Source organism: Bradysia coprophila, chromosome II (assembly GCF_014529535.1).
Source record: "Bradysia coprophila strain Holo2 chromosome II, BU_Bcop_v1, whole genome shotgun sequence".
Lineage (NCBI taxonomy): Eukaryota > Metazoa > Arthropoda > Insecta > Diptera > Sciaridae > Bradysia > Bradysia coprophila.
The window spans coordinates 10,221,799-10,248,590 of record NC_050735.1 but is presented as its reverse complement, the minus strand read 5'-3'; the positions used below and the strand labels follow the sequence as shown (position 1 = coordinate 10,248,590).

Genomic DNA, 26,792 nt, shown 5'->3' with positions numbered 1-26,792 from the left:
ATGCACAATTTGCTAGACTAATTGTAGATGCCTCTAAGTTCATGCACAATTTGCTAGACTAAATGTGCATCCATTTCAGATGATGCACAATTTGCTAGACTAATTGTAGATGCCTCTAAGTTGATGCACAATTAGTTAGATTAAATGTGCATCCATTTCAGATGATGCACAATTTGCTAGACTAATTGTAGATGCCTTTAAGTTGATGCACAATTAGTTAGACTAAATGTGCATAGATTTCAGATGGTGCACAATTTGCTAGACTAATTGTAGATGCCTCTAAGTTGATGCACAATTTGCTAGACTAAATGTGCATCCATTTCAGATGGTGCACAATTTGCTAGACTAATTGTAGATGCCTCTAAGTTGATGCACAATTAGTTAGACTAAATGTGCATCCATTTCAGATGATGCACAATTTGCTAGACTAATTGTAGATGCCTCTAAGTTCATGCACAATTTGCTAGACTAAATGTGCATCCGTTTCAGATGATGCACAATTTGCTAGACCAATTGTAGATGCCTCTAAGTTGATGCACAATTAGTTAGATTAAATGTGCAACCATTTCAGATGATGCACAATTTGCTAGACTAATTGTAGATGCCTCTAAGTTGATGCACAATTAGTTAGACTAAATGTGCATCCATTTCAGATGATGCACAATTTGCTAGACTAATTGTAGATGCATCTAAGTTCATGCACAATTTGCTAGACTAAATGTGCATCCATTTAAGATGATGCCCTGGATGATGCACAATTTGCTAGACTAATTGTAGATGCTTCTAAGTTGATGCACAATTAGTTAAACTAAATGTTTCATTCAATCGATTGTGCATCGTTTTAGGTGAATCGATTGGATCAAATGTGCATTCCCCTAAGACGATGCACAATCGATTAGGTCGAATCAGATTAACAGAAGACGGTGCACAATTGATTAGATCAAACGAAAATTCGCATTAAAGTTTACACACTGAGCAAGTTATCTTTCTCTACTATACATAATGTTTTACCAAATTAATAGAAGTAAAAGATGGGTATATCGAAAATGTGATAAATCTTTTAACATAGTTGAAAAGTTACTGCTGATTCGGTACTACTTCAAACACAAATTTCTGGGCGATAATTCCTCAATTTCAGTTAGTTGGGTGATAATTCCAAGTTCACTGGGCGATAATTCCTCAATCTCAGATAGCTGGGTGATAATTCCGAATTCACTGGGCGATAATTCCTCAATTTCAAATAGCTGGGTGATAATTCTAAATTTACTGGGCTGTAATTCCTCAGCTTTGAATAACTGGGGAATAATTACCAGATAGCTGGGTGATAATTCCTGGGCTATAATTCCCCGGGTTAAAGTTCCCAGTTAGTCTGGGTGATAATTCCTGGGTGATAATTCCCCGGGTGGTAATTCCCATCGAGCTGGGTGATAATTCCTGGGCGAAAATTCTCCGGGTGATAATTCCTATCGAGCTGGGTGATAGTTCCTGGGCGATAATTCCCCGGGTGATAATTCCAATTAATTTTTGAAAAAATCTGTCTGGGCGATAATTCCCTGGGCGATAATTCTGGTCGCCGGTATCGAATTGTCACTTTATTTTTGTTTTCAAAAACTTTACGACGAATTGAGATTTGTGTTTCGTGGAGAGCATACATGAAAAGCGTTGGTCCTCGGGGAAAAATTGATATTCCAACTCGAGCGATTTGTGGCTCTCGCACTTCCCGCAAAACTTCGCTATTGTTTAAATTTTCAAAGGAAAGAAAAGAAATGAAACAATCGTAATATGTCGCAAAAACCTAACAACGGTCCGAATTATCAATAGCTGTAAACGTATTCAAAATATTTACATAAAAACATAATCTCTGAGAGATTAACGAAAAAAATTAACATAAACTAGGTTAGTTTCCGTTGGATGTGATAAGTAAAACACAAATATTGCTAAATCATCATAACATACTTTGCTATGTAACGTCACATTAGTCAGAGTTAACATTTATATTTTACCACCTGCCCCATGCGAAAGTTGACCATTACATAGCACTTTGACCCCTACGAAAATGATCCATTACATGTGGACTATTTTCAGTTCATTTTTTTCATGTTTCTATGTGGAAATCAACTTTCACATAAGACAGGTATTAAACCAGAATACATTGGATGATGCTGCCACTTCATTTCTTCGAAAACAACTGAAATCAATCGTGTGTTTTTTAGAAACTTGCTCCGGCAACTGTCTTTTCGACAAGTGTAGTTACCGAAGCTTGTTGTTCAAAATTACATTTATGAGTTTGCTTTTATCACAAAATTGCTACCTCACTTAATTAATTCCTTTCGCAGCATCCCATGTAAACTACTATTATCGTACAATGAAAGTACAGAGCAGGTATGGCCGATCGGCAAATTCACCTTAAACGCATTCATAAATTATGTCAAAATAATATGAAAATGAGTGCGTTTGAGTGCGTAAATCAAATTTTTATGTCCTCCGGGCGAACGATCGACCATACCTGTTTTACACTTTCATTGTTATCGTAGGTATCGATAAAAATGTACAAGTCAATAACGTCGTTTATATTTTAGAGTTTATATTTATTTATTTATTTCATCAATGGCATAGGCCCCCTGACTACTTTCGGTATAATAAAATTGACAATTTGCAAATAACAATTAAAATAATTTAAATAAATTCATTAATAATGACGATATGCTTATAACGTGGTTGAGGAGTACAGCGGCGACTGTTAAGTTCGTTTGCGTTGTTTAATTTGACTGACTGGATGTACTCAATGGCCCATCTGAAAGAGAAATGATTAGCAACAGCCAGTCGACTAGACCAGCAGATATTTGCACAGGTCGACTAGACCTGGAGTTCGTTTTTTTTAAAGTCGTGAGACTCGATTTGGCTAATCATATTCTGATTAGAGTTAGAACCATTCAGTACAATCAACATTTAGTTTAATCGGAGGTTAGGTTTAGGCTGAGTTAAAATTATGACAATAAGTTAGTTCTTGAAAGAAGACGAAATTAAAGTTCAAAATGAAAGTTCAAAATTCACTGGTTATTTAACGTTTCATAAATTCACGAACTACAACGTCGTCGGGCCACAGTTTACTATTGACTATTGAGTGAAAAATGTTAGAGTTAACTGTGATCCGAAACGATACAAAGGAAACGCTGTTTATATCTACATAGGATGAGAGCAATATCTTGCATGACACGTCTTCAGCCGATGATATTACGTTCTTCTGCAATAGATACTTAACAACGTCCTTCTCGGTAACAGACGGATGAAAATTGGAAACATAGACAACCCTTTGTCTCTCGTACGGCATTGAAATATTTGGTGAGCCCATTGAATCGTATCGCGGTCGTACTGTAGGGTTTTTGACTTCATCGGATACCTGTGCAGAAACAGACGGTTTGGTCGGTACATCGGCCGAGGGACTAGAGCCGGCGGTTGGAGTTCCTAGTTCAGTGAGATTGACTTTAAAATCGGTGTTACTACGCTGCGCCGTGGATAGATTGACATCAGGCTGAGTGATCATAGACAGTGGTTTTGTTCCACATACACTAGGAGACTTGACTAAAAGACTTTCAGGTTGCATTTCGTTTGCCGACGAAGAATTACTCACTGAGTCGTTCGACTTTGTAACTTCATTTACAACGAGCAATCTACTATTTCTCGCTTGCAACAAAATTGTGGTTGCAATTTTTCTGTTTATACTACCCATCAATCGGTAAACAAGTTATCATCACCGTCGTGAAGAACATGAGAGATAACATTTCAACTGTGTAATGGCACAGAGAAATTAATATATAGGAACTCGAAACTCGAACGTATGTAAAGTGGTCAACTCAAAGAAAACACAATTAAATGACCTAAGAGTGAATTGAATAGTGAGTAATTTACCAGCACTCACCTATTCAATATAAGTAATACCGACACGCAACCACATATAAAATGAATATAAAACATTTTGTTTGGTGGAAGGACAACATGACTGAGAAGCCAAAATGAATTCAGTTATTTTTATAATAGTTTTCTATCAGCTGTGCCGCCGACAACATGCTTTCTCCGATTATGCGATCTTCGGTCGTTCGTTCAAAACATTCACATGTGTACACTTCATTCATATCTTATTTCAATTAATTGTTCAATTAGCAATAAAGTCGGCTGTTTTAATGTGCAGTGCGGTGGCTTCAATTATAAATAAACCGATTCGTTTAATTCAACCGAAGGATATACCATTTAATGTGTGAAATATAAAAATTTCTTAGATTTTAATTGAGAATGTGATGTAATCTAAACACAACAACAACAACCACAACGAAACGAGAGCTCCGCACAAAAATATGTTTGAGATTTTATTTATGTTTTCATTCAGTTCTGCACGGGATCTGTGATTGTAAGGCAAAATAATTGAGAAAAGAAATACGAATGGTGATTATGAAATTTGTGCGAAAAGAATTCATCAATCGAAGGCTTTGTGCAAAGAGTTTCATATAGTTACCTGCACTATAGTGGTCTTGCAAGTGAACAGTGCATTGCTTGTGATATTTTATTTAATGTGCAAATTTAATAGCCAACGTTGTAGTAATAAGTGAAAGTTGTTTATAAATGTACATATCTTTGAACCATCTAACCAAAAGTGTGTTCTCTGTGATATGAAATTGTTACTCAGTCATACATTCAGTATGAGAATTCATTTCGTATAACGAAAACTAATTTTTGAAATTATTTAACAAATCGACTGTGAATAGCCTCAGCATATATACTCAGACTCTAGACCGTTGAAGCGCAAATCGTATCACCATGATCGCCAATGAGATCGATAACAATATCAGTAAATTTCTTGCAAACATCACGAACGAAGTAAGGCCATCCCGACCACTACTACCCAGAACAGCAGAATTGTTTGCAGGTATATTTTTTTTAAGAAAAATGGTTCGCTGTTTATAAGATAATTTTGTTGTTCCTTTGTGTTATGTTACGATTTATTATATAGTTTCGTCACTGAATGAGCATGATTTTCTAACGTCTGTGTGGTTATAATGATTTCTCATGTTGATGCATTCTGCGTATCGGTTTCTCAGACCACTTATGTTTTACATCGAAAAGATGACGCAAGTCTCTTGCATCGGCTTTAATAACAGATATTGCGGCAATTGATTGACACAGACGATCTGGTTGGTTTCTATGTCATAAAACCATGATATAATAGGAATGTAGTGTAATACACGCAACCCAATCACCCATACAAATATTAGACATTTTTTCATTTGTTGCGAAAAGATACTGAAGTTCACGTTAGTTGAATAGCTTCAGTTCTGCCAATAAATAAATGATTTTGCGTTGTCATAACTCATATAGGGCTATAATTAGCAAAACTAAATAATATCTGCCGGCATAGCACTGCTTGTAGCATGAAAACTGAGCTGACAAGTGTCTTTGAATGCCTTAGTGATAAGAGCTACCGCTTAAGATTGTTTGTATTGTATGGCTCACCTCACACAACGAAAACCCTTCATCTATCTGCATCTGTACAAAAGAAACGCAGTGCCTAGCCTACTGTGATTTAGTCAGCATCCGAATATTTTCTATGTTCATGCTAGAAGGAGTGCTGTGCTGCCAGCATAAGAAAAAATTGTAGCCAAGTCAGATGGGTTTCAGTCCCGCTACGACCCTGTCAGAACAGTGTCGAAAGTAATTATTCTTGAATCGTTATTACCGGCCGTTGTTGGTTTACATAACGCAATGTCCACTCCATGTTTACCAATTATTCAATTACATACGAAATCCGATACCAAACGCTATAATTAATTCTAATTCATTAGCTAATTAATTATGAATAAAATTTTCTCGCGTTACCAAGCAAACGATCGGATATTTATCGGGATAGTTACCCTGCATGAAGTGTAACATTACATTATTCTAACACTTTCATTCCGTGACACATAGAATTGAAATTTAATTAATGTACATGCATGATAATAAACGAATCAGAAGAAGTACCCCAAAAGACCAGTAGAGCGTGAATTTGCGAAAACTTCGACCAATTAAAATTCGACCATGATCCGATTGAAATAGAAGCATTATATGTTTGACTTAGTTGAGTAACTTATCGAACAAATTTTAACTTTTAAAGTTTTTCATGTTAGCGCTAAAGACTTACATTTATACATCGAGTAGCTCGAAAATTTGTTTTTGTGCAATGAATCATAAAACTGACTGTGTTTAAATATGTAAGGCATTGGTTAGCCCTTAAAGCTATAATTACACGGTTTAGCTCTCTGTACACTTTTGAACAAAGAGAACTGGAAGGAGCTTCCATTGTTCGTAAATGCGTGAAAACCTTAGAAATTACGTCTTCTTTTCGGAAAAGTCCAACGCGACGTATCCGACAGCACTCAACGTCTTAAGAGGTATTTTTAGTAGGAAAATTCTAAGTTTTCTCAAGGTCTTCACAAATCTTACCAGCATCATTATGAGGGATTTTCTTGAAAGTGGACCAGGCTCCGTCGGAGCTATTTTTTTTAGATCCCTGCTGGTTATATGTCCAAACAGTCCTTGGCCTGAACAGTCCAGAACCGCTGTCATTTTATTTTTGTATTCGATTGAGTGACATTACCCATTACATACGAAAATAAGATAACCTTAACGTGTGACTAGTACGGCATGTAGGGTATACATGCAAAGCTACGTTGAGCCTCTACCAGGCATCCACTATTCTAAACATGAACAGTCACTAGGTTCGAAATATCACCTCCTAAAGTTCATCGAAAATTTCGATGAAATGTTCCAACATTCTTTCAGAAATTTTCTAGAAACGGTTGAAGACATAAAGTATATCAGTCCTAGCCCCGTATCTACTAGACAGTACCTGTTGAATGACACCTCACACATGCATGTACTTCATCTGTAGCGGCCGTAAATCACGTATAAAAGCCACCTCCATTTAAATAGGATCCAGGCTCCAGGATTTTTCGACATTTGAACAGTTTCCACCATCCGCCAAGCGAATATAAAATAAAAAGGACAGCGGTTCTGAACTATTCAGGCCCAGGGCTGTTTGGGCATATAACTAGCAGGGTTCTAAAAAATAGGTCCGACGGAGCCTCGTCCACTTTCAAAAAAATTACTCTATGGGAAACTTGGAAGCTTGAGAAATTGTATGTTAACTATTTACATTCATCCCTATCTCACACCAGTCCGTGGATATATCACACACGACACATGACACTCTACACACCATTCGAATGCCATTTTTAGAGTTAAATTTTTGTAGGAGAGATTTCTGCCTTTGTCTGATTCATGAGTCTCGGCAGACTGTTGTCTGCGTTAGTGCGATTCATATCTTCTTTCTCGTCAGACTACAGGGCATTTTTACGGAATTATTTTGAGCAAACTTCCTCGAACAAAAAATCTGTATTCAGTCCAGCAATTTATTTATCCGAAAAAAATAAATTATTTTCTGTGTGAACCATAGAGGTGGACAGCGGGGTACCCATGTAAATAAGACATGTTTCGGCTTACTTTCGCATTTTTGTTGAGTGATTTTATATTCGAAAATTTGGACAGTAGGGGTGTCCAAAAAACTAAAGTGCCAAAATGTTTGGGGCGTAGGGCAGAAAATCATTCTATATGGTCCCCTGATAAAAAGTGTCTATGGGACCGACTCGATCCGAATAGATTTAGGGGTCGCTCAGGGACGAAGTATATGAAAAACAGCCAAAATCGCTTGCAAACCAGGTTTTTAGAAAAAAATTTATTTCGGACTGATGATGAAAAGTGATGTTAGGACATCTTCGTTTATATTAGTGTAATATCATCATGAGAAAACATTTTTCAACTTTTCCCATGTATCGACACCTACTGTGCCCAGGCAGTGCTGGTCAAAGATCAGATTCATAGCGTATATTCTGAGAGCGAGTCCTTATCTGTGACGACCAGAACCCAAAAAATTATTATGTGGAAATGTTCGGAGTAACAAGGGCTTCAAGATAATGCAAAAAAAAGTTTCGTTATTTCAGATTTGTTTGATACTTTTCAGACAAAACTTATTACTCGGTGTCCTCGGCGAACTTTGAAGAGTTGCACTGGACGTCCACGCAAAGGTTCCGATCTCTTTTTGTCATTTCTTGATAGCTTACCATGTAACCATTCAAAATAAACCAAATTTGTCAGAAGGTACAGACTAAGTCGACTTCGATGAGACCTAATGTGTGCCCATGTCGCATTTCTCGAAAATTTCAATATGAAAAAATTCGAAAGATGAAATTTATCATCTTACACACTTTTAAGGTGTATAATTTTGTTGTAATATTCTCATTTTGTGTCGTAAATAAGCTCTGCTCAGTCAAAGTTCTGAAAATCATGAAATTTGAAATTTTCGAATTTTTTCATATTGAAATTTTCGAGAAATGCGACATGGGCACACATTAGGTCTCATCGAAGTCGACTTAGTCTGTACCTTCTGACAAATTTGGTTTATTTTGAATGGTTACATGGTAAGCTATCAAGAAATGACAAAAAGAGATCGGAACCTTTGCGTGGACGTCCAGTGCAACTCTTCAAAGTTCGCCGAGGACACCGAGTAATAAGTTTTGTCTGAAAAGTATCAAACAAATCTGAAATAACGAAACTTTTTTTTGCATTATCTTGAAGCCCTTGTTACTCCGAACATTTCCACATAATAATTTTTTGGGTTCTGGTCGTCACAGATAAGGACTCGCTCTCAGAATATACGCTATGAATCTGATCTTTGACCAGCACTGCCTGGGCACAGTAGGTGTCGATACACGGGAAAAGTTGAAAAGTGTTTTCTCGTGATGATTTTACACTAATATAAATTAAGATGTCCTAACATCACTCTTCATCATCAGTCCAAAATAATTATTTTTCTAAAAACCTGGTTTGCAAGCGATTTTGGCTGTTTTTCATATACTTCGTCCCTGAGCGACCCCTAAATCGATTCGGATCGAGTCGGTCCCATAGACACTTTTTATCAGGGGACCATATAGAATGATTTTCTGCCCTACGCCCCAAACATTTTGGCACTTTAATTTTTCCATACAATTTTGGACACCTCTATTGGACAGAGTTCTATAACGAATACTGACATAAAATAGACGTCGACTGGAAAATAATTTCGTATTCGAACACATTCGTACACATTCAAGACAAAACGAAACACTTAACTTAAACTTATTCACCACAATTTTCTAAAGCGTTTCCCGCAGCGGCTGAATACTAATGATTTATTGTAACTCACTCACCACAATATAGTGAAGCGTTTCCCGATGATTGGTAATTATTTACCGCATTCAACGTAGATAATCTGCATTTTTCAATGGTACCTCTTCCACTGAATATTTCGTCACCAGGATTCACTACTGATCCCATATTTGTATACGTTTGAAGTCGTGACACCGTCAAACTTACTTGTTCCAATATTTTCACCAAATCGAAAGAAGTTGACAAAATTAGAACACATTCGTAGCCTCAACAACAGTATAAAACTGACGTTCATAGTCTGAAATTAGATATATTTTCCGTGGTTCGTATGTTATCTATTTACACAATTGTTGTAACGTAGATAAGGTATAATCGTGAAAGTGAAATAAAAGATAAGAGTTTTCGTGTAATTCTTCATAAAAAACATCAGGCGATTTACAGACAAAAATTTCTTTTCCTTGGTTTGATTTGTTAGAAGTCAACTAAAATTGATAAAATTTGATACCACAGCGCTTCTAGCGTGACTTGACACTGACTTGACAAGAGACAAATTTGCTGGCTTTCCTAACTGTGATTTCATCAGCCTCCAAAATATTTTCTATGGTCATGTCATGCTAGCAGTGCTGTGTGTTCAAACTGTTTCAATTTTCGGGGGTTTTAGTTTCGAACGCTAAATTTGCGTCATGATGTTACACCAAAAATCCTCAATTTGTCGAAACTAGTAATCTTACTCCTCAAAGTCAATAGAATGTGAATGTCATGAAAACTCTTATGGTACCACAACGCACTTCAAGCAAAAGTGCTTTCAGTGACACCTGTCAAATAGAGTACTATTTTGTATGAAAACATTTTCCAAATTTTCCAAAATTTGTATGATACAGTTTCATTACTCTATTAAAAGTACCACTCATGCTTGAAGTGCGTTGGATATCAGCTTATTTTGTACTTGTGCGAACGTCTGCTAAATAATTATTTTTTTTATTTTTTTTTCGAGATGAACTTAATGAAGTACATAAAATTGGAAAACCTCATTTTTGGGTCATTTGTTTTAATCAAAAATGTTATTTTTGGAACGGTCAGAGTAAGGTGATTTTTGGCCACTAAATCGTAGAATGAACCAAAAATTTGCTAACCAGACCGGGAAAAGTTCGTTAGGACTAAGGAAAGAAAAGCGGCCTAACTCAACTTACAGAGGTGGTCAACATACACAGGTTTACGCAGGTTTTACAGTATCATTTTCAAGTTAAGTTTTACAGCGGAACGACTTATTTCCGCTTTCTAGGTAAGCGGGTTCGTACGGGACCAACGTCGCAGCGATCTACTGCGTTCTTAAGTGGTTTTAAATGTTTTTGCCTTGTTATCTTTCTATAATTATCAATTGTCAGCATTATAAATCAGATATTTTTGAAAGATATGCTCTTGTAGGAACTACGCCTTTAATAACGCGTAAATGAGAAACAGTTAGGGACAATTATAGAAAAGGTGACAAATAATTATAATCGAAACTTATTTTGAATTATCAACGTTATCACGTTATGGACCATGACTGGCAAATTCCATTAGATTCTGGCGAAAAAAAATAGATTGATGCCTGAGACTAGTGTCAACTCATTAAGATTAATTCCATCGATTTCATTAATTGGATACGTCACTTTTATATTCATTATTTAAGGAGATAAGATTACAAAGGTTTTTACTATCTTAGTCATAAATGCATGTATATGAGCGTTAGAAATTAGAGCATTCAATTGACTTCGTTTTGTTTGTAATCGTGGTCTTGACCGGGCAGTGATAAAAGTTTTTTTTTTCATCGAAACGGAATCTTTGGTTAAAATGTATTTTAGTAACATAACTGATGCAGAAGGTGTTAAAATTATGGAAACTGATCATGGCGACCTGACTTACGTGAGACAAAATGTAGATACTAACGGAAGAGATCCCACAAGTGCCGAAATATTTCAAGGTTTCAGTCAAGTTTTGAATGATTATTTTTGTAACGACGTTGTATTGGCGAATTTCATAAAGATTGTTTTTGAGCACAGTGTCGCGCAAATGTCCGAACTATTAATAAAATTTGTTTTCGGTCCGTGCTTATCCACAGAACGGCGAATTGTTTCTAAAAATTGTCTTCTCATGTGTCGGGGCCGAAAATGAATGAGTTTTGAGATTTTTCTCTGGTTCTCTGGACCTCTTACATGAAATTTTTTTTCGAGTATCTGTTTTGGACGATTTTAGGCAATTTCGCGAGTTGTAGCCCGAACGAAGTCCAAAACAGATACACAGATAACTATTTTAGGAAAAGAAATTCGAAACGAATACTTCCATCAATTTTCTCTCTCATTTCCTTTCAGATCTCAACACATTTCTCTTAGTATCGTACATAGTTGGCCTAATACTCTTCCTGGTAACCACCATCAAATTTGTACTTTTCATACCCAAGATACTACAAAATACACCAAAACCATTCGTTTCGCGAACATTGATACTTTGCGGGATTTATACAATTGTTGCAGCCAGTTCGTTCACATCACTATTAGTTCCCAGAGCGTTGCTGTTTTGCGAATCGATCAGTGTCGTCACATTTGCATTATGTTCGTATCAATACTTTTGGTAGGTGGAAATGACTCGATTTTACTATCAGAAGAAATTAAGAAATTTTATCATGTTTCAGTCTATGCGTCGACTATGCAGGTGGCGAATCGAATTTCATTCGGATAGCTGATGATGTTAAAGTGTTTAACATGCGAGCTCCACCTTGTTGTTGCTGTCTTTGCTTTATCAGTCCTATGCATATCACCAAGTGAGTTATTTTCTTTATAGTCTAGATGGAATGAGGGCAGTGCATGTACATCAAATCAGCATAAAGCATCTCATTGTTGAACAATTATAACTTAAAAAAACCCTAAAATTACAGGGACAGATTTATGAAAGTCCGATTGCTAATACTACAACTTCCAATCGGGCTGGGACTAGTATATCTGATACTAAATGTGGTTTACTTGGAGGATTCGGTAAGTTACAAGTAAAAGTTTTTTCATTAGTGCGGCGGGAATAACCTTATTATCTCCACTCAAATGCGCTGAGAAGATCGCGTTTTGTTTATGCTCTCTGTAATGACAGATAAACATTTTCTCACCTCATGGGGACAAGAGTTTTTTTTAAACGGTTATTCACCACGGGGAGAAAATAGGAAATTCCAACTCGAGCGAATTACGGTCCTCGCTTCGCTCATGTCGCAAACTTTTGCTTTTGTTGAAATTTCTTATTTTCCCAAAAAACCATTTTTTGTGGGAATTTCGAAAAATTTCCCTAATTTTCCATAATTTCACTGTTAAATCATTTATAGGTGTTGTACAGCAACATCAGCTATTACTTTATGCCATTCTTGGGAATTTCTGTATTAAGCGGTGTTTGGGGTCTGCAAATGGCCAGTCGAATGTTTTCGCCACTGTTTATCGAATACAAATTAACGGTAACGGACAATCAAACTAACTTAACTGATGAACAAAAACCGACTGACCGAAATCCCCTTTCCTTCGTAGCCAAAATACATTGCAGTGCAAATGGTGCTACTTATCTGTAAACTACAACCGTTGATCGCACAAATTGAATTGACGATAAATGGATCGAATGACAATGGATATCCGATTACCAGAAAAGTATACGGAAATGGTATGTATAGCCGTCTGCACTTACTTACCAATTTTATACGGAGTATAGATTAGGAAAATGTGACCTATTTCAGCGATCGTACAACTGCTAATACTAGTCGAGGTGATAATTCTTTCGTTCTGGTCGCATTACTTGTATGGAGCTCCATCGAATGCTGTTAAGAATAAGGAAAAGGATGACATCGCATCAACGTGAACGGGATCTCGAACTGGATGTCATGATCTCATTCGAATATAATTGAGATTCTCATCACTCGTACTTATATATATGTTTCAGTGCAAAGAAAGGAAAAAAAACGAAAAAATCTTATCATGTCGTTCGTACTAATTCACATTAACTTAAATTTTAGAGCTTAGGAATTCTATTTTCGATATTAAATTTGAAATTATTTTTTTAGAGTTTTCTGTCTTCATTTATACCTATTAAGACAGCTGCCAAATAGAGTACTGTTTTGTATGAAAAAATTTTCCAGATTTTTTTACAGTGTCAAAATGCGTTTGATAAACTGTCCCATTTCAGTACTCTATGTTCTCAAGTTTGAAGTGCGTTGGTGCAATGGAAAGCCACAATGTTTATTAAAAATCATACCACATTCGACTTCACTCAATGACTCACTAGAACTGAATAGATCTACTATTCCAAGCCTTACGTCAGTTCTATTCGGTTATTTTACCAGCTGGTCTACTGAATGAAAGTCTTTTCGGGATAACGTTGCGAAACATCGAACGGCATCAAGAGCTTTGGTTAAACAAATCGGACGAAAAGTATAAATTTGAAAAAGTAAAAAGTAAGTCGAAGCTACCTTGGTGCTACCTTGCTAGTCAAAAGTGTCGAAATTACCGAAATTTATGAAAAAGTATTATTTTAACACGAAAAATTGCCGTTCACCAGCGTGGTGTCTCGCATACTATGTAAAGAACAATGTCAATAATGCTGTCAATTCTAGAGAACAAGAGCTATGGCGTCTGACGAAAATAACTGAACAATTTTTCGAAACACCCAACCTAATGTTTATATGTTCCGAGGCCCTATTTTACAGCTTTACCCGAGGTACCTCGTGTTCACTCTAAAATGACTGCATCACGTCTGAGAAAATCATGTCACTTGACCGATTTTTTCTTTCAAAAGTAAGTTCTTTGCCTAATGAAAATGTAAAATCTTTTTGAGAAAATCCTCAAATTCACAAAAAATCCCAACAATGACAAGACAATAAAAACCGAAAACCAAACCAAAACATACAACTCAGGCAATGAAAATCCTGCGAGGATTAAAGAAAATTTTTAGTCGCTCAAAATCAGTTTTGCCGTTTAGCAAAAAAAAATCGATTAAAATCTTGGCAACTCAGTTCAATTACTATTCAACCACTATTCCTCTGTGCCCAAACTGGCCCATCTCACTGTTACACTACAGCTAGTAAGAACGACTTTCGTACGGACATATGCAACCAAACGAGCCATCAGAACATTCGGAGCGTTTGCTGCGACTGAGCCCCGTACGAACCCTATTCGTACGTGATTCGAATCTATTGCGTACGTGACCCTAGTGCGTCTGTCACCCTACTTTGACCGAAAGCCTATTGCGCCCGTTAATGTAGTTAAACCAAAATTATAATGAAATGTGTACACATAGGGCCCTAGTAGCAACCTTAGTCCAAGGATCCAAATTTAAATTTTTTTCAAAACCATTCTATTCGGCCTTCGATTACCTTTAAAAAGAAACAAAAATTCGGAAGAACGGATGAAATTTACTCGAGTTATGTCCAAAAAACACTTAGGGCCCAGTAGCCTTTTACTTCTAGGGCCCTAACTTACGGTCCATTCAACTGATTTTAATGAACTTAGGAAAACATTTTGCCCTTACCGTCTACTTCGAATTCCATCAATTACACACGGCATCGTAATCCTATAAGCCCCTTTGTACTTCGTACGGGGCTAAAATCGCTCTGCTTGCCCTCCACTTAATAGTCTTGTTATAGACTCAATCGATGGCTATACAAATGAGAAGAGAAAGAAAAATGACTTATGGATTGTTATGAAGCGTTCATACGAAGACGATCCTTATATTACTCGATATGGTAAATTGATTTACGAAATATTTGGTTGAATTTTTCTAAGGCTTGTGGACTTGCTGACCATTCATTGAATTAGTCAAAATTTTACCGTTTTTCAGTAAATCAATTACCCATAATACAAAAAACGTTAGCGAAATTTAGACATCAATTGGTCCACTGATGCAAAGTCCATAGCTTTATTCGGTTTTACCACTCGTGTTTGTTTAAGTTGACCAGCTGAAACAACTTTATGTCTAAATCTCACTGACTACAGTAGATCCCTGCAGCGTAAGTTTCTTCTTCTTTCAAACCCTAGCACAAAATCGAACCGTTTGCAGGTCCCACTTTCGAGAGCTCCAATTCTTACAATCTTCTAAGCCATCAACTTCAGTTTCTGTTTCCATAAAACATTCGAATGCAAAAAGAATTTACCTCAGCAACACGACACCAATCTTTCGATAAGGGAATGACTTTATTGATCTCCAATTTACACATGCAAAGCAATCGATTATCCGTATTCAGAAATGTCCAGCAATTTACATCCCCATTTCAGCTTTCTTTTCGGCACCCTCAGTCCAAGCCTTCGAAATCATGCGCTTCGTTTCAGCATCGCCAGACTGGTACATCTTCTTCATGATATTCATTAAACCAGCACTCGGATCTTTCGAGTCCAGTTCACCATCGTCAGCCGAATCTTTGAGCATATTGTCTTTAGCCGTTTTCAACCGTTGTTCGGTGAGCGTGAGATGAGACCATTTCGAACCTTACAAAGCGTTACGTATAAGTATATGTGAACGTAATGGGGAAATATGCATCGCTCATTGCATACCAACCTTCTTTCACCTTTTTCGCATAGACGGTAACCATGTTCGTTTTTATTTTGCGGTAGCTCTTTTCCACATCGATCGACTCAAGCAGATTGTTTATATTCAATTTGAAGTCCTTGTTGTTCACACCTTTTATCTGCAGCACAATTGAGGACGGATTGAATATAGCCAACACGTCATCCTCGCTGGCCGAATGCACACCATCCAACGTAACAAACAGCTTGATAAATTTATCACTTTGATCCCAGCCGTAGTTGGTCAATTCGACTTCGTATCGTTTTGTTTGACTTGGTGCTGGTTTTTGCTGCACTGGTGCACCGGCAGCAGTACTCGATGTCGCAGCGATTTGGTCACGGATCTGAATGATTTCAGTTTCTATTTTACGAATTTCCACACCCAGTATGCCTTGAATTCTTTTTCGCAACGACTTTTCGGAAAACTGCTTCAACTCGTCGAGATCCTTTGTTAGCTGAATTGTTGAATTTTTGGAGGTTAACTACGGTTGTGTATTCAATTGATTATTTTACAATACCTCATCTAATTTCGTATTGGCCATCTTACGCGTCCTCACTTATAATAACCGTTAAATCAACTTTTCCTGGAATCAATTTTGTGTTAATGTATAATTGATAGAACTTATATCTTCCAGTCGATTCGTACAAATTCCAGATTCTTCTTGCAATGTTATTGTGTATGGCTCGTTTGTGCTTTTTTGCATATATATGTACATATGTACGATTTTGAATGAAGAACAAGAAGAACGTACTTGAATGACTTTTGAATAGAGAGCGAAAATGGCGAGAAAACGCACCGCAAAAAATGCATTCACTGTAAGTATGTTCGCTTTGAAACTTTTGTCTGAGTAAATCATTTTGAGAGGCGCCGAATTTAAATTTTTAAGGAGTACAGAATAGCAATGAATCGAGTGGTGACGCCAGTGGTTTTCATTCGGTGGTTTGGTGATTTGGTATAGGAGGCTGACAATTTTTTCGGAATTATCCAATAATAAAAATTCCCAATAATAGGCACTCTTCTATGACCGTTAGAACATTCCCATTTTTTCACATTTTCTTGTAATTTTATCTGTAGCCGCTACGAAATTCCCATTTTTTGCACATTTTCTGGGAGTTTTATCTATTGGCAGCTAGAAAATTCCCATTTTTTTCACATTTTCTGGGAATTCTATCTATTGGCAGCTAGAAAATTCCCATTTTTTGCACATTTTCTGGGAATTTTATCTGTGGCCGCTGAAAAATTCCCATTCTTTGCTCATTTTCTGGGAATTTTATCTGTGGTCTGGCCGCTAAAAAATTCCAATTGTTTGCGAATTTTCTTGGAATTTTATCTGTAGCCGCTACAAAATTCCCATTTTTCTGTGAATTTTATCTGTAGCCAGCTAAAAAATTCCAATTTTTTCACATTTTCTGGGAATTTTATCTATGACCGCTAGAAAATTCCCATTTTTCTGGGAATTTTGGCTTTTTATTATTTGCGCTTTTTTTTAATTTTATGTATGGCCGTTAAAAAATTCTAATTTTTTGCACATTTTCTGGGAGTTATTCTATTGCAGCGCTTATTATTGAAAATATTTTTCTGAATTTTCAGAATTTTTTCGGGATTTTCAGAATTTGGGAATTAAAATTCCCAATAATAAGCTCTGATCAACTGAATTTCTATTTCGTTTTCTTCTGGATGGCTAATTCTGAACGAGAACAGGAATGGACTCACGTGCGCAGGTTAGTTACTTCGGGTCTGGATGTAAATGTAAAAGTATGAGAGTGGTGTTGTTTACGAGTCGATTGCAGGTGTGCTCTCTTGATTGCTTTCGTTTGTGTCTTGTGTCTTTACAGCCCTCGGAAGGCAATTGTTCCTTATTTTCGATCCTGCTCCTTTGTGGTTCCGTAAATTGACCACTTGGTTAAAATGTCCTATTCCCATATGATGCTAATACCAGTTCACGTAGCGGTCATAGTCTGTACTGTGAAGAGGTGAGTTATGGAAACAACTGAAGACCACCGTTCTCAACGGTCAGTGGCCGCAATAACTCCGTGCCTCGAGACCGAAACAGTTCTGATGTCCGGTTAGATGTGGCTTAACATCAACTAGTCTTATGATTCTAGTTGTCTCCTTGTCGTCGGTCTGATCATTATTCTCGGTGTTCTCGTTGAGCCTTGTCTCGTTTTCACTGTGGGATTTGTCACGGTCACGGTTAAATGGATTAAATGGATTAAATAGAATAAAAATTGTATTAAATGGAATAAATAGGAGAAAATTAATTTTACCAAATACTTTATACTATATTATGATACCGGGGAATATTGCCAGCGTTATACACTCGTGTATAATAAACAAAACAAGAGTGCAACGAGTGTCTGTGTAATATACAATAGAGTATCATATATTCTTTCATATGTCACTGTGTGGTAAGACCAACATTATGCATCAGCTCAGAGAGCGAGTTTGGGTTTATCTTTGCATCGGCACCTAACAAAAATGATAAAATGCAGAAAGGGGACATGTGTTTCATTTTTCTTATAATTCACTGTTGCATGTCCCCTTTCTGCATTTAATCATTCCTTTGTCCAAATGCACCTTTGTCCAAATGTTTATTTTGACGAGTTGGATTATTATTTGGATAAAACTAAAGATTTTTTTTTCATTAAATGAAAGTGCATCGCCTTCCGCAATGAATCCAAGGTTCTGAAAGAACAGGCTAACACATTCAAAATAATTGTGGCTTGTCAACTTTCGGCACCCTGGACTTTACTTAAATAGTCGAGAAATGCCTCCAAGGCATTCCACGACTATTTAAGTAAAGTCCAGGGTGCGGAAAGTTGACAAGCCGCAATTATTTTGAATGTGTTAAGACACTTCTGAGTTGAGCACGAAGGCGGTGAAACACAAATTATGACAATTTAGACATGTTTTTTTAAACACACTCATTACAGATTGTGTGAAATGTCAAATTGATAAAAATAAAAAAATTCTTTAAGTTTTCTTATCATACAATTCCTAATTCCAAATCTGATCTAATTTTTTTTAAATTAAACTGAATTTAAACTGAAATCTGAAAATTGGATTTTATGCAATCTTAAGTGATCATTATTCAGATTCAGATTAATCTAAAATCTGAACAAATTTTCATATAAAAATGTTGATGTAAACTGATGATCAGTTACTGAGCCAACAGATATTAAACTGATCTGATTTGAAAAAAGTAGATATGATCAGATTGGGATTAGATTCAGTATAAAGTAATCTGATCTGAGATCTGAAACTTTCTGATCAGATCAATCCAGAACAATTTGCTTTGAGTCCTACCGCAGAATCGACTTAGTGAAATAACCAGACCTCGCACTCAAAAATGGCGTGCCTTATTAAGGAAATAAGGAGCTTTTTTAAAAAAATAAGGAGAAAATAAGGAATTTTTCGGTTGAAATTAAGGAGAAAATAAGGAGCTTGGAAGTAAATTTTTGGGTAAAAATCTTGATGATTTTTTATACGCATACCCCCTGCACGCTTTTTTAGGCTCATAATCAAAAATTACGAAGTTCTTCAAAAATTCCCATACCCATATTCAACGATTTTACACTAATTTAATCCACTTAAATCCACTTAAACGCAATGGGCCACGTTCAGAAACGAAACGTTCATGACATCTGGGTAAACTTTCACGACCAAAGTACATCGTGAGAAATCTAACCTCAAAGTTAAACTTGACAGCGTTAACTCAACGAAACGAATGTTCACTCAGTGAAGAATTTTTCGTTCCTGAACGCGGCCTATGAATTACCATGGTTTAATAGTAAAAGTTAATTTGAAATTATTAACCTTAGCTTACCGCTACTTTCTTATACCATGTCAATTGTTTATTTTGTGGACTGTGAATATTTACGTGTAAATATTAATACAAATAATCCACACAACCCACAAAATAAGACTATGGCTCTTTACAACATTCCATTGGTTGTAGGTCGTGTTTTGAACCTCAGGATAAAACTGTACATTTCTCAATATGCTACATTCCTTAATTTTCTTTTAGGTGAAGTAGAGATTTGAGGTCAGAATTATATCAAATTTGTAAACAACACAATAATTTGATCAAATGAATTTAAGTTTATGTAGGTCTTGTTTTTTTGTGTGATCTACCACCAAATAGTTTGTTGGGAAAGTTTCCCTCTTAGTACATCAGTGAAATAATAAAATAATGATTCTTCCCATAGATGACTTGGAACAGGTAGATTCCATTGACCTTTTCAAGCCTCCAACAGGTCGCACACAAGTGGCGTCCACCAAAATTTTGAAACTTTGGGACCCCCTCCCCCACTGTGCTCTATTGTCGTTAGATTGTTTCTTAGACTGACTTTTTGTAAAGTCGATGCTTTAGCTGACTTAGTATGACCGCGCTTTTTAGCGTGAGACAGAGGCAATTCTTTCCAAACATTCGTCCGTTACCTTCAATTCTACCCTCCCTCCCCTTCTTCAACACCGCTCTTCCCATTGAGTGGGAAGGTAGCAAAATTACTGTAATCCACGTGGATATTTTTCTTCAGTAAAATCCACAACAAGGAACTACATTTCTATGGTTTGTTTACTAGCAGTAGGAGATCGGGTGAAGATTTACGATGACCCTATTGCTCAGTATTCTGCCGCGCAGCGATTTTTTTTTATTATCTGTTATCCAAAAATGTAGTTTTCTCGTCAAAATTATTGAAAAATAAGGAAAAAAAAGGAACTTTTTCAAAAATAAGGAGGAATAAGGTGGTTTTTTCAAAAATAAGGAAAATCAGGAAAATAAGGAGTAGTACGACCCCTGTAACTAAATCTACTGTTAAGTTTGTTAAGATGAGATCCACGTTAGCTCTCAAACAGTGTCCCGGTGGAATCTTAACGATAACCCTCAGATCGAGGGCGAAACCACCCTTTTGTGATTAACATGGTTAATAAGTTAATCAGCAATATGAAAAATGTGAATACGCACGGTTTTCAGTGATTAACCATGATTAGCCACTATATTTCACGATTAATTGTAGTTTTGTGACCTTTCACCTGGTTAAATGCTGGTTAATAATATAACTGTTTCGTCATCATGTCAATCAATGGTTAATCATGTTAATCACATCAATAAAATGGTTTCCCCCTCGCCTCAGATAGTAAAAATATGTTTGCTACTTCAACTGAAACTCAATTTTAATTTAACCTACACCAACGCACTTCAAGCATTAGTGGTACTCTAAATAGGGTCTTAGACACTGTGAAAAACCATTTCATAAAAAATAGTACTCTTACCTTCATGTTTTGAATCAACTTAATCTGATCAAACAGTAATTGACTATCTTCTTAGAACAAATGAGATCTGCTGCAATTCAGAATATTGTCGATTTTTTGAATTTTTAGCTAGGATCGAGGCTATGTTGTGATTCACCTTTCAGTCGAAACTGTTTCTTATGGGTAAATATTTTATAGATTTTCCTAAGCGTGACACAAATGTAGATTAGACCTTTCCTTAAACATTTTAAAGTACGAAAATTCAAAGAACATTCAACGATAAAATTAAAAACTTTGAGCGACGATAAATATTAACACGGCAGAGTAAAAGTAACCCGCGCTCAGGCAGGAGCGCTTGTTTGACTAGGGACCTGAATAATCTAGTAGCCCTATGTTTTTCGCGAATTAAATTTTTCAACTTATGTCAGTGTTCATTTGAGTTCATTTTCATACAATGTATTAGGCAGGGCCGGACTGGCTCCCAAAAGGCGCACTTGTGCGATGAGCCAAAAGGCGCAAGAAACGGCAAGAAACGAAAACTTATTATTTAGAAAGAATGTAAGCATATGCTTCCTTTCAGCTGTTACTTGCACAAATACTATATATTATTTCGGATACAGTTTGTTATGCTACAGTTGAAATTGTTGAAAGTACTAAATTGTATACTAGAGCAGAGCGAGCGATTTTTTTTTTTTTTGATGAACCGTTCAAAGCTGAAATTTTATTGAAAACTTGCTTTGGAGTACAATTAAATTATTAGAAAATTTTTTAGTATTCCTGTGAAGAATCGCCAATATCAAATCACAAAAAAAAAGAAATTGCCAAGAAAAATCGACAAAGTGTAAGGAAACGCCAGAAAAGACAATAAACGCTAAGAAATGTGAAAAAAGCTACGAATGGAAAATTTGTCTTTCTAGCGTTTCTTCACACTTTGACGATTTTTTCTGGTGATGTAACAAATAAATAAAAAATGGTCAATCGACAAGAGGAATCACCAAACGCAAAAAAAAATCGTCGAGGTATGAAAAAATACCAAAATAATTTTTTTTATCTTCACGTTTCTTCTCACTTTAGCTTATTTTATTCATTTACAAAACGTAAGCGTTTAGTGCGATCCTAGCAATTTTATCCTTCTACGAAATGTAATATAAAAGCACATCGTGCAGGGCTTATTATTGGGAATTTCAGTTCTCAAAATTCTAAAAATTCTTAAAAAATTCTAAAAATTCTCAAAATTCTTTAAAATTCTTAAAAAATTCTAAAAAAATTCTTCGAAAATATTTTGCATTTAATATGATTAAATTTTTCGTCTACTTCCTTGACTGAAAGTAAGGATTTTATGACAGATATTTTGAAAATGTTCTACATTGGCATAAAACGTTAAATACGGAAAACGTCCTTACACTTGTTGCCGCGATAACTCAAGTAATTCTTTATCGATTTTCAAAATTTTGGGCTCATTCGATGGAGAATGAAAATCATGAGGTTAAGTTCGTAGATTAGCAATATTGACGTAGTGAGATGGGAGTAATTCTATACACAACTTCTTTTCTTTTTATTACCACGACATTTTTTCGTTGGTTGGTAGACTAGTCATTAAGTTCTAGAAATTGGGTTTGTATAAGGACAATTTTCGTTAAAAGAAAAAAAATTGTAGAAGAAAGCTACTTTTTACTAAGAAAAACACACATAAAATACACATGAAATCACTGAAAGACGAATAGACAGAGATTTAGTTTTATGATACGAATTGTTAGCCATATTGTTTATAGAGATATGGGCTTAGGTGGTCTGTGGTGGAGGAAAATAGTCTTATAACTTCACTCGGTCTTAGTTCAGAAAAGTGAGTTTTGAAAGTAAGTTTAAGCATGGATTTACATGACATTAAAATGTTTTCTGGTGGTTCCGACCAGTGGGTGGCTAAGTTCGAAGAAGTTAATTTTTGCGCGAAATTATATTCTTAAAAGAATTTTTTCCATGCTTATAGGACATATGAAAGGTAATATTTGAACGAGTGTAAATATTGCGGCCAGAGCGAAGCGAGGGCCGTAATTCAGAGAAGTTTAATTAATTCAAGAGGTAGGCAAGAGATAGTAGACTCATATTTATTGGGTGTAAAACATCGCTCGCTGAACCTTCAACTCACAGCTCTCTTTGTTTCTTCAGAAAATTAAATTAATTTTGAGTTTTCTAAACAGTCAGTGAAAATAAAAGAGATTCACAATTAATGATGTAGCAAGCAGACCATTCTTGAAAACACCAGCTTATTTAAAAATGGTAAGGGACTGCAATTATTGGAAAATTTAGTCAGTCAAGCGGCCTGACCCACCTAAGAGGTAGGGCCTAGTTTCAAACTCAAAATGGTCTTAACATTAACAATGGTTTTTTGTCGCTTTGACAATGCTTTCATTTGAGTTTGTGAGCGTTTTGTCCAGCTCGTTTAAGATGGGTCGGCACTATGTCAGGGGCGACTTCATCAGTCGAAATCGTATCAGACACAACTTCATCTGATAAAATTGAATTTTGAATTGTTCGATTATATAAACGTAACTGACAAATGAATTGCATGAATTTATCTTTTTACAGCAAAAACAAAAAATTCTTAAAAAATTCTTAAAAATTCCTAAAAATTCTTGAAAATTCTTAAAAATTCCTAAAAATTCTTAAAAATTCATAAAATTCTCAAAAATTCTTAAAAAGTCTTAAAAAATTCTTAAAAAATTCCCAATAATAAGCCCTGTCAGTAATTTTATCATTTTACAAAATGTAACATAAAGGCGCTTCGTAAGATCCTAGCAATTTTATCATCTTTTGTTGATTTGCTAAATCACCAGAAAAAACTAAAAGTGTGAAGAAACACCAAGAAGAATCGACGAAGAAACGCCAAGAATGGAAAATTGGTCGTTCCTCACGTTTTTTGGCGTTTCTTCACAATTTGTCGATTTTTCTTGGCGTTTCTTCACGCATTGCCGATTTTTCTTGTGATTTAACAAGTTAACAAAAAACAATGAAACGCCAAGAAAAATCGCCAAAGTGTGATGAAACGCCAAAGTCTGAAGTAAATTCTGAAGAAATTTTTTTTTTGCGATTTGACTTTGGCGATTCTTTTTGACTGTTTTTTAGGCATGGGTAAATCATAATCATGTGAAAATCGACCAAATGGAATTTTTCGTTTAAAATCCCAAAGTTTCTAACTTATTAACGTCGTAAGATTATTTCCTTGACTGTGAGTCAGGGAAAATGTTGGTCACAAATTGTTCACTATTCCTTGGAGCGAAGCGTCTGTTGCAAGGAAAGATAGTTTGTGTTTCCGTTTCGTTGGACATTGCGTTCCTGTTCGATAAATCTGACGTTCCCTAATACATGCATCTATGATCAAAAACCTTAAATGCAAGAAAATGTTTGTCAGAATTTAGCAATTCTTTGATAACACGACGGAGATTTAAATTTCCGATGTGAAGTTCGAAGGTGGGCTATGACGGACTTGTGACTCGGAGTTATTCCCGACAGAAAATTTGCCTCGTCACTTGATACCTTGAGTAATTCTCAACATATTTCCAACTTTGTTATTCGACGAGGAAAACATCTGAGTAGTAATCTAGGAATTATTCCTAAAAAATTTCTCGAAATGATTTCTTGGTGTTTCTTTGTATGGAATAAAAACGGATTGTTCTGTTCAATGAGTTTCATTTTCAATTAAGGTAACCAAAATCGAAATTCAGACAGTCAGTCAAAGAATCTGACCCATCGAAAAAGTCCTACTTCTTGTTGAAATTAACAGTTCAAAATTTTTGGAACCAAATTTTATCATAATGATCAGAGAAGACTCTAAGCGAAGTAAAGAGTTTGTACTGAAGAATGAACTTCTTATTATTTTTAGTAGTAGCAATGTTGGTCTTTTCATCTGGAAGATTATATAATTATATTAAAAATATATTTTTTTACCAAAAGTAATAGAGTAATTACCTCTATCAAAAAATGGTTGATTGATAAAATTCCTGAGGTTCGTTTGATTAAAATTGTAATCACATCGAAATTTTTATTTCCCACAAATATAGCTTGAGTAACTATAAATTACTAACGTTCAACAACTCGCAGATCGTATAATTGAACTAGGAGAATCAAAAGAAATTGATTACAAGCTTAACTTCAGATCACTTCAGTTGCCGAAACTATTGTCAGAACTTGTGTGCTACCTCTATCGTGTGCAACCGCAGCTAATTTTTGTGCAACTACACGTTCTGTCAAAAATTAGGCTTGTTCAAAATCAAGTAGACGAAGTATTTACACGCTTAAATTAGCCCCTACGACGCAAGCACCTAAAAAAACTCATTTATTGCGCCTAAAATCGAAGGTGAAACTGTATTCCGTTGAAGGTTTAAGAGCTATTTTCATTAGCGCCGAAGGCGAAAATTTTCGCGTTTTTGAACGAAATTAGCGCCTTTTACAATTCATAATATGATAATCTAGACAGGCGATACAATAGTACATTTTATTTTTGAAAAGGCGCAAAATCCAAAAAGCGCACTTGTGCTTTGCCTAGTTGCCATATATGGCCAGTCCGGGCCTGGTATTAGGTCCCTCATTTGACGTTTCAATAATGAACCGCTCCTGCCAGGTTTACTTTTACTCTGCCGTGATATTAAACTATCGAAAAAACAGGTTAAGACACTCTGAGTTGATCACGAAGGCGGTGAAACACAAATTTTGATAATTCAGACATGCCTTGTCCAAGGTTCTGAAAGAACATGTTAAGACACTTTCGAGTTGATCACGAAGGCGGTGTGATCAAAATTTTCCTGTAGCGCCAACTAGGTTTGGAAAATTTTATATGACGATTTCAACTTAACAAAAAAAAATTGTTTTCAAGTTGACTCTTCAAACAATATACATGTCTGAATTGTCAAGATTTGTGTTTCACCTGCCTTCGTAAGTGTCTTAACCTGTTCTTTCAGAACCTTGGTTCACTCATTACAGATTGTGTGAAATGTCAACTTGATAAAAAAAAAATCTTCAAGTTTTCTTCAATGAAAGTGTAAAATAGGTATGGTCTATTGTCGGCCCGGGTGACATAAAAATTTGATTTTCGTACTTAAACGCACTCATTTTCATATTATTTTGACATAAAATGCGAGTGCGTTTAAGACGAATTCGGCAATCGACCATACCTGTTATCTACTTTCATTGGTTTTCTTGTCATACAATCTCTAATGAGTGTGCTTAACTAAATTGTCAAAATTTATGTTTCACCCGCCACTTCGTAAGTGTCTTAACCTGTTCTTTCAGAACCTTGATTTTCTTTGGCTTGTATGGAGAGACCATAACTGGTTTATACGTTCATTGGAATTTTCAACTTTCGCTGGTTGTAGCTTCGTGGCGAGTTTGTCGAGGAAAGCCATTGTAACACGAATTACCTTAGAATTAGTCCCTCTATGCGTTACGGTAACGATCTGTACTCAAATTCCAGTTTAGGCACACTGTTCACGTTCGTTAATTTTTGTTCTATTTATTCGGTTTTGTTTACAAGGCAAAGTCACATAACAAGAAAAATACTATTGAAATAGATACAAAAATTCTGTTAGCAACATAATCTATCTTGGAACCTAACCTCAAGAATTGCCATTCTCCACCAATTTTTTTTTTTAATCGGTTGAGAATTACTCTAGTTGTTGTGTTAACAAAGAGCAGAAAAGGCTTCTTTCGAAAACTGCTCCCAGATGGTTGAACCGATACCACTCATT

The 26,792-nt window shown here is 35.8% G+C and overlaps 2 protein-coding genes across 3 annotated transcripts; one reads left to right on the top strand and one right to left on the bottom strand.

Moving 5' to 3' along the window:
• The first annotated feature begins 3,991 nt into the window (after window positions 1-3,991).
• On the top strand, window positions 3,992-13,304 carry LOC119071959 (organic solute transporter alpha-like protein). Of its 2 annotated transcripts, none has more exons than XM_037177102.1 (7): window positions 3,992-4,921; window positions 11,586-11,844; window positions 11,906-12,034; window positions 12,149-12,245; window positions 12,581-12,706; window positions 12,777-12,906; window positions 12,980-13,304. In XM_037177102.1, the coding sequence occupies exons 1-7, from the start codon at window positions 4,813-4,815 to the stop codon at window positions 13,099-13,101; spliced, it is 972 nt and encodes a 323-aa protein (XP_037032997.1). In that variant the 5' UTR covers window positions 3,992-4,812; the 3' UTR covers window positions 13,102-13,304. The 2 variants fall into 2 exon arrangements, with proteins under 2 accessions (XP_037032997.1, XP_037032989.1); XM_037177094.1 differs by lacking the exon at window positions 3,992-4,921 and adding an exon at window positions 10,867-11,197.
• Window positions 13,305-15,407: 2,103 nt separating this feature from the next.
• On the bottom strand, window positions 15,408-16,531 carry LOC119071975 (calcyclin-binding protein). Its single transcript, XM_037177110.1, has 3 exons — window positions 16,316-16,531; window positions 15,790-16,252; window positions 15,408-15,719 (listed from the first exon to the last, which is right to left on the bottom strand). Exons 1-3 carry the CDS (start codon window positions 16,337-16,339, stop codon window positions 15,493-15,495), a joined length of 714 nt encoding a protein of 237 aa, XP_037033005.1. The 5' UTR covers window positions 16,340-16,531; the 3' UTR covers window positions 15,408-15,492.
• Window positions 16,532-26,792: the final 10,261 nt, after the last annotated feature.

Bases quoted from the DNA above. Each gene is read 5' to 3' on its own strand.
- LOC119071959 (XM_037177094.1), top strand. From the start codon at position 11,068: ATGTATTTTAGTAACATAACTGATGCAGAAGGTGTTAAAATTATGGAA. The intron at 11,198-11,585 runs GTTTCAGTCAAG...ATTTCCTTTCAG, and splicing joins AAGTGCCGAAATATTTCAAG to ATCTCAACACATTTCTCTTA. The intron at 12,707-12,776 runs GTAACGGACAAT...TTTCCTTCGTAG, and splicing joins TTATCGAATACAAATTAACG to CCAAAATACATTGCAGTGCA.
- LOC119071975 (XM_037177110.1), bottom strand. From the start codon at position 16,339: ATGGCCAATACGAAATTAGATGAG. The intron at 16,253-16,315 runs GTATTGTAAAAT...TCAACAATTCAG, and splicing joins CCAATACGAAATTAGATGAG to CTAACAAAGGATCTCGACGA. The intron at 15,720-15,789 runs GTTGGTATGCAA...ACGCTTTGTAAG, and splicing joins TGCGAAAAAGGTGAAAGAAG to GTTCGAAATGGTCTCATCTC.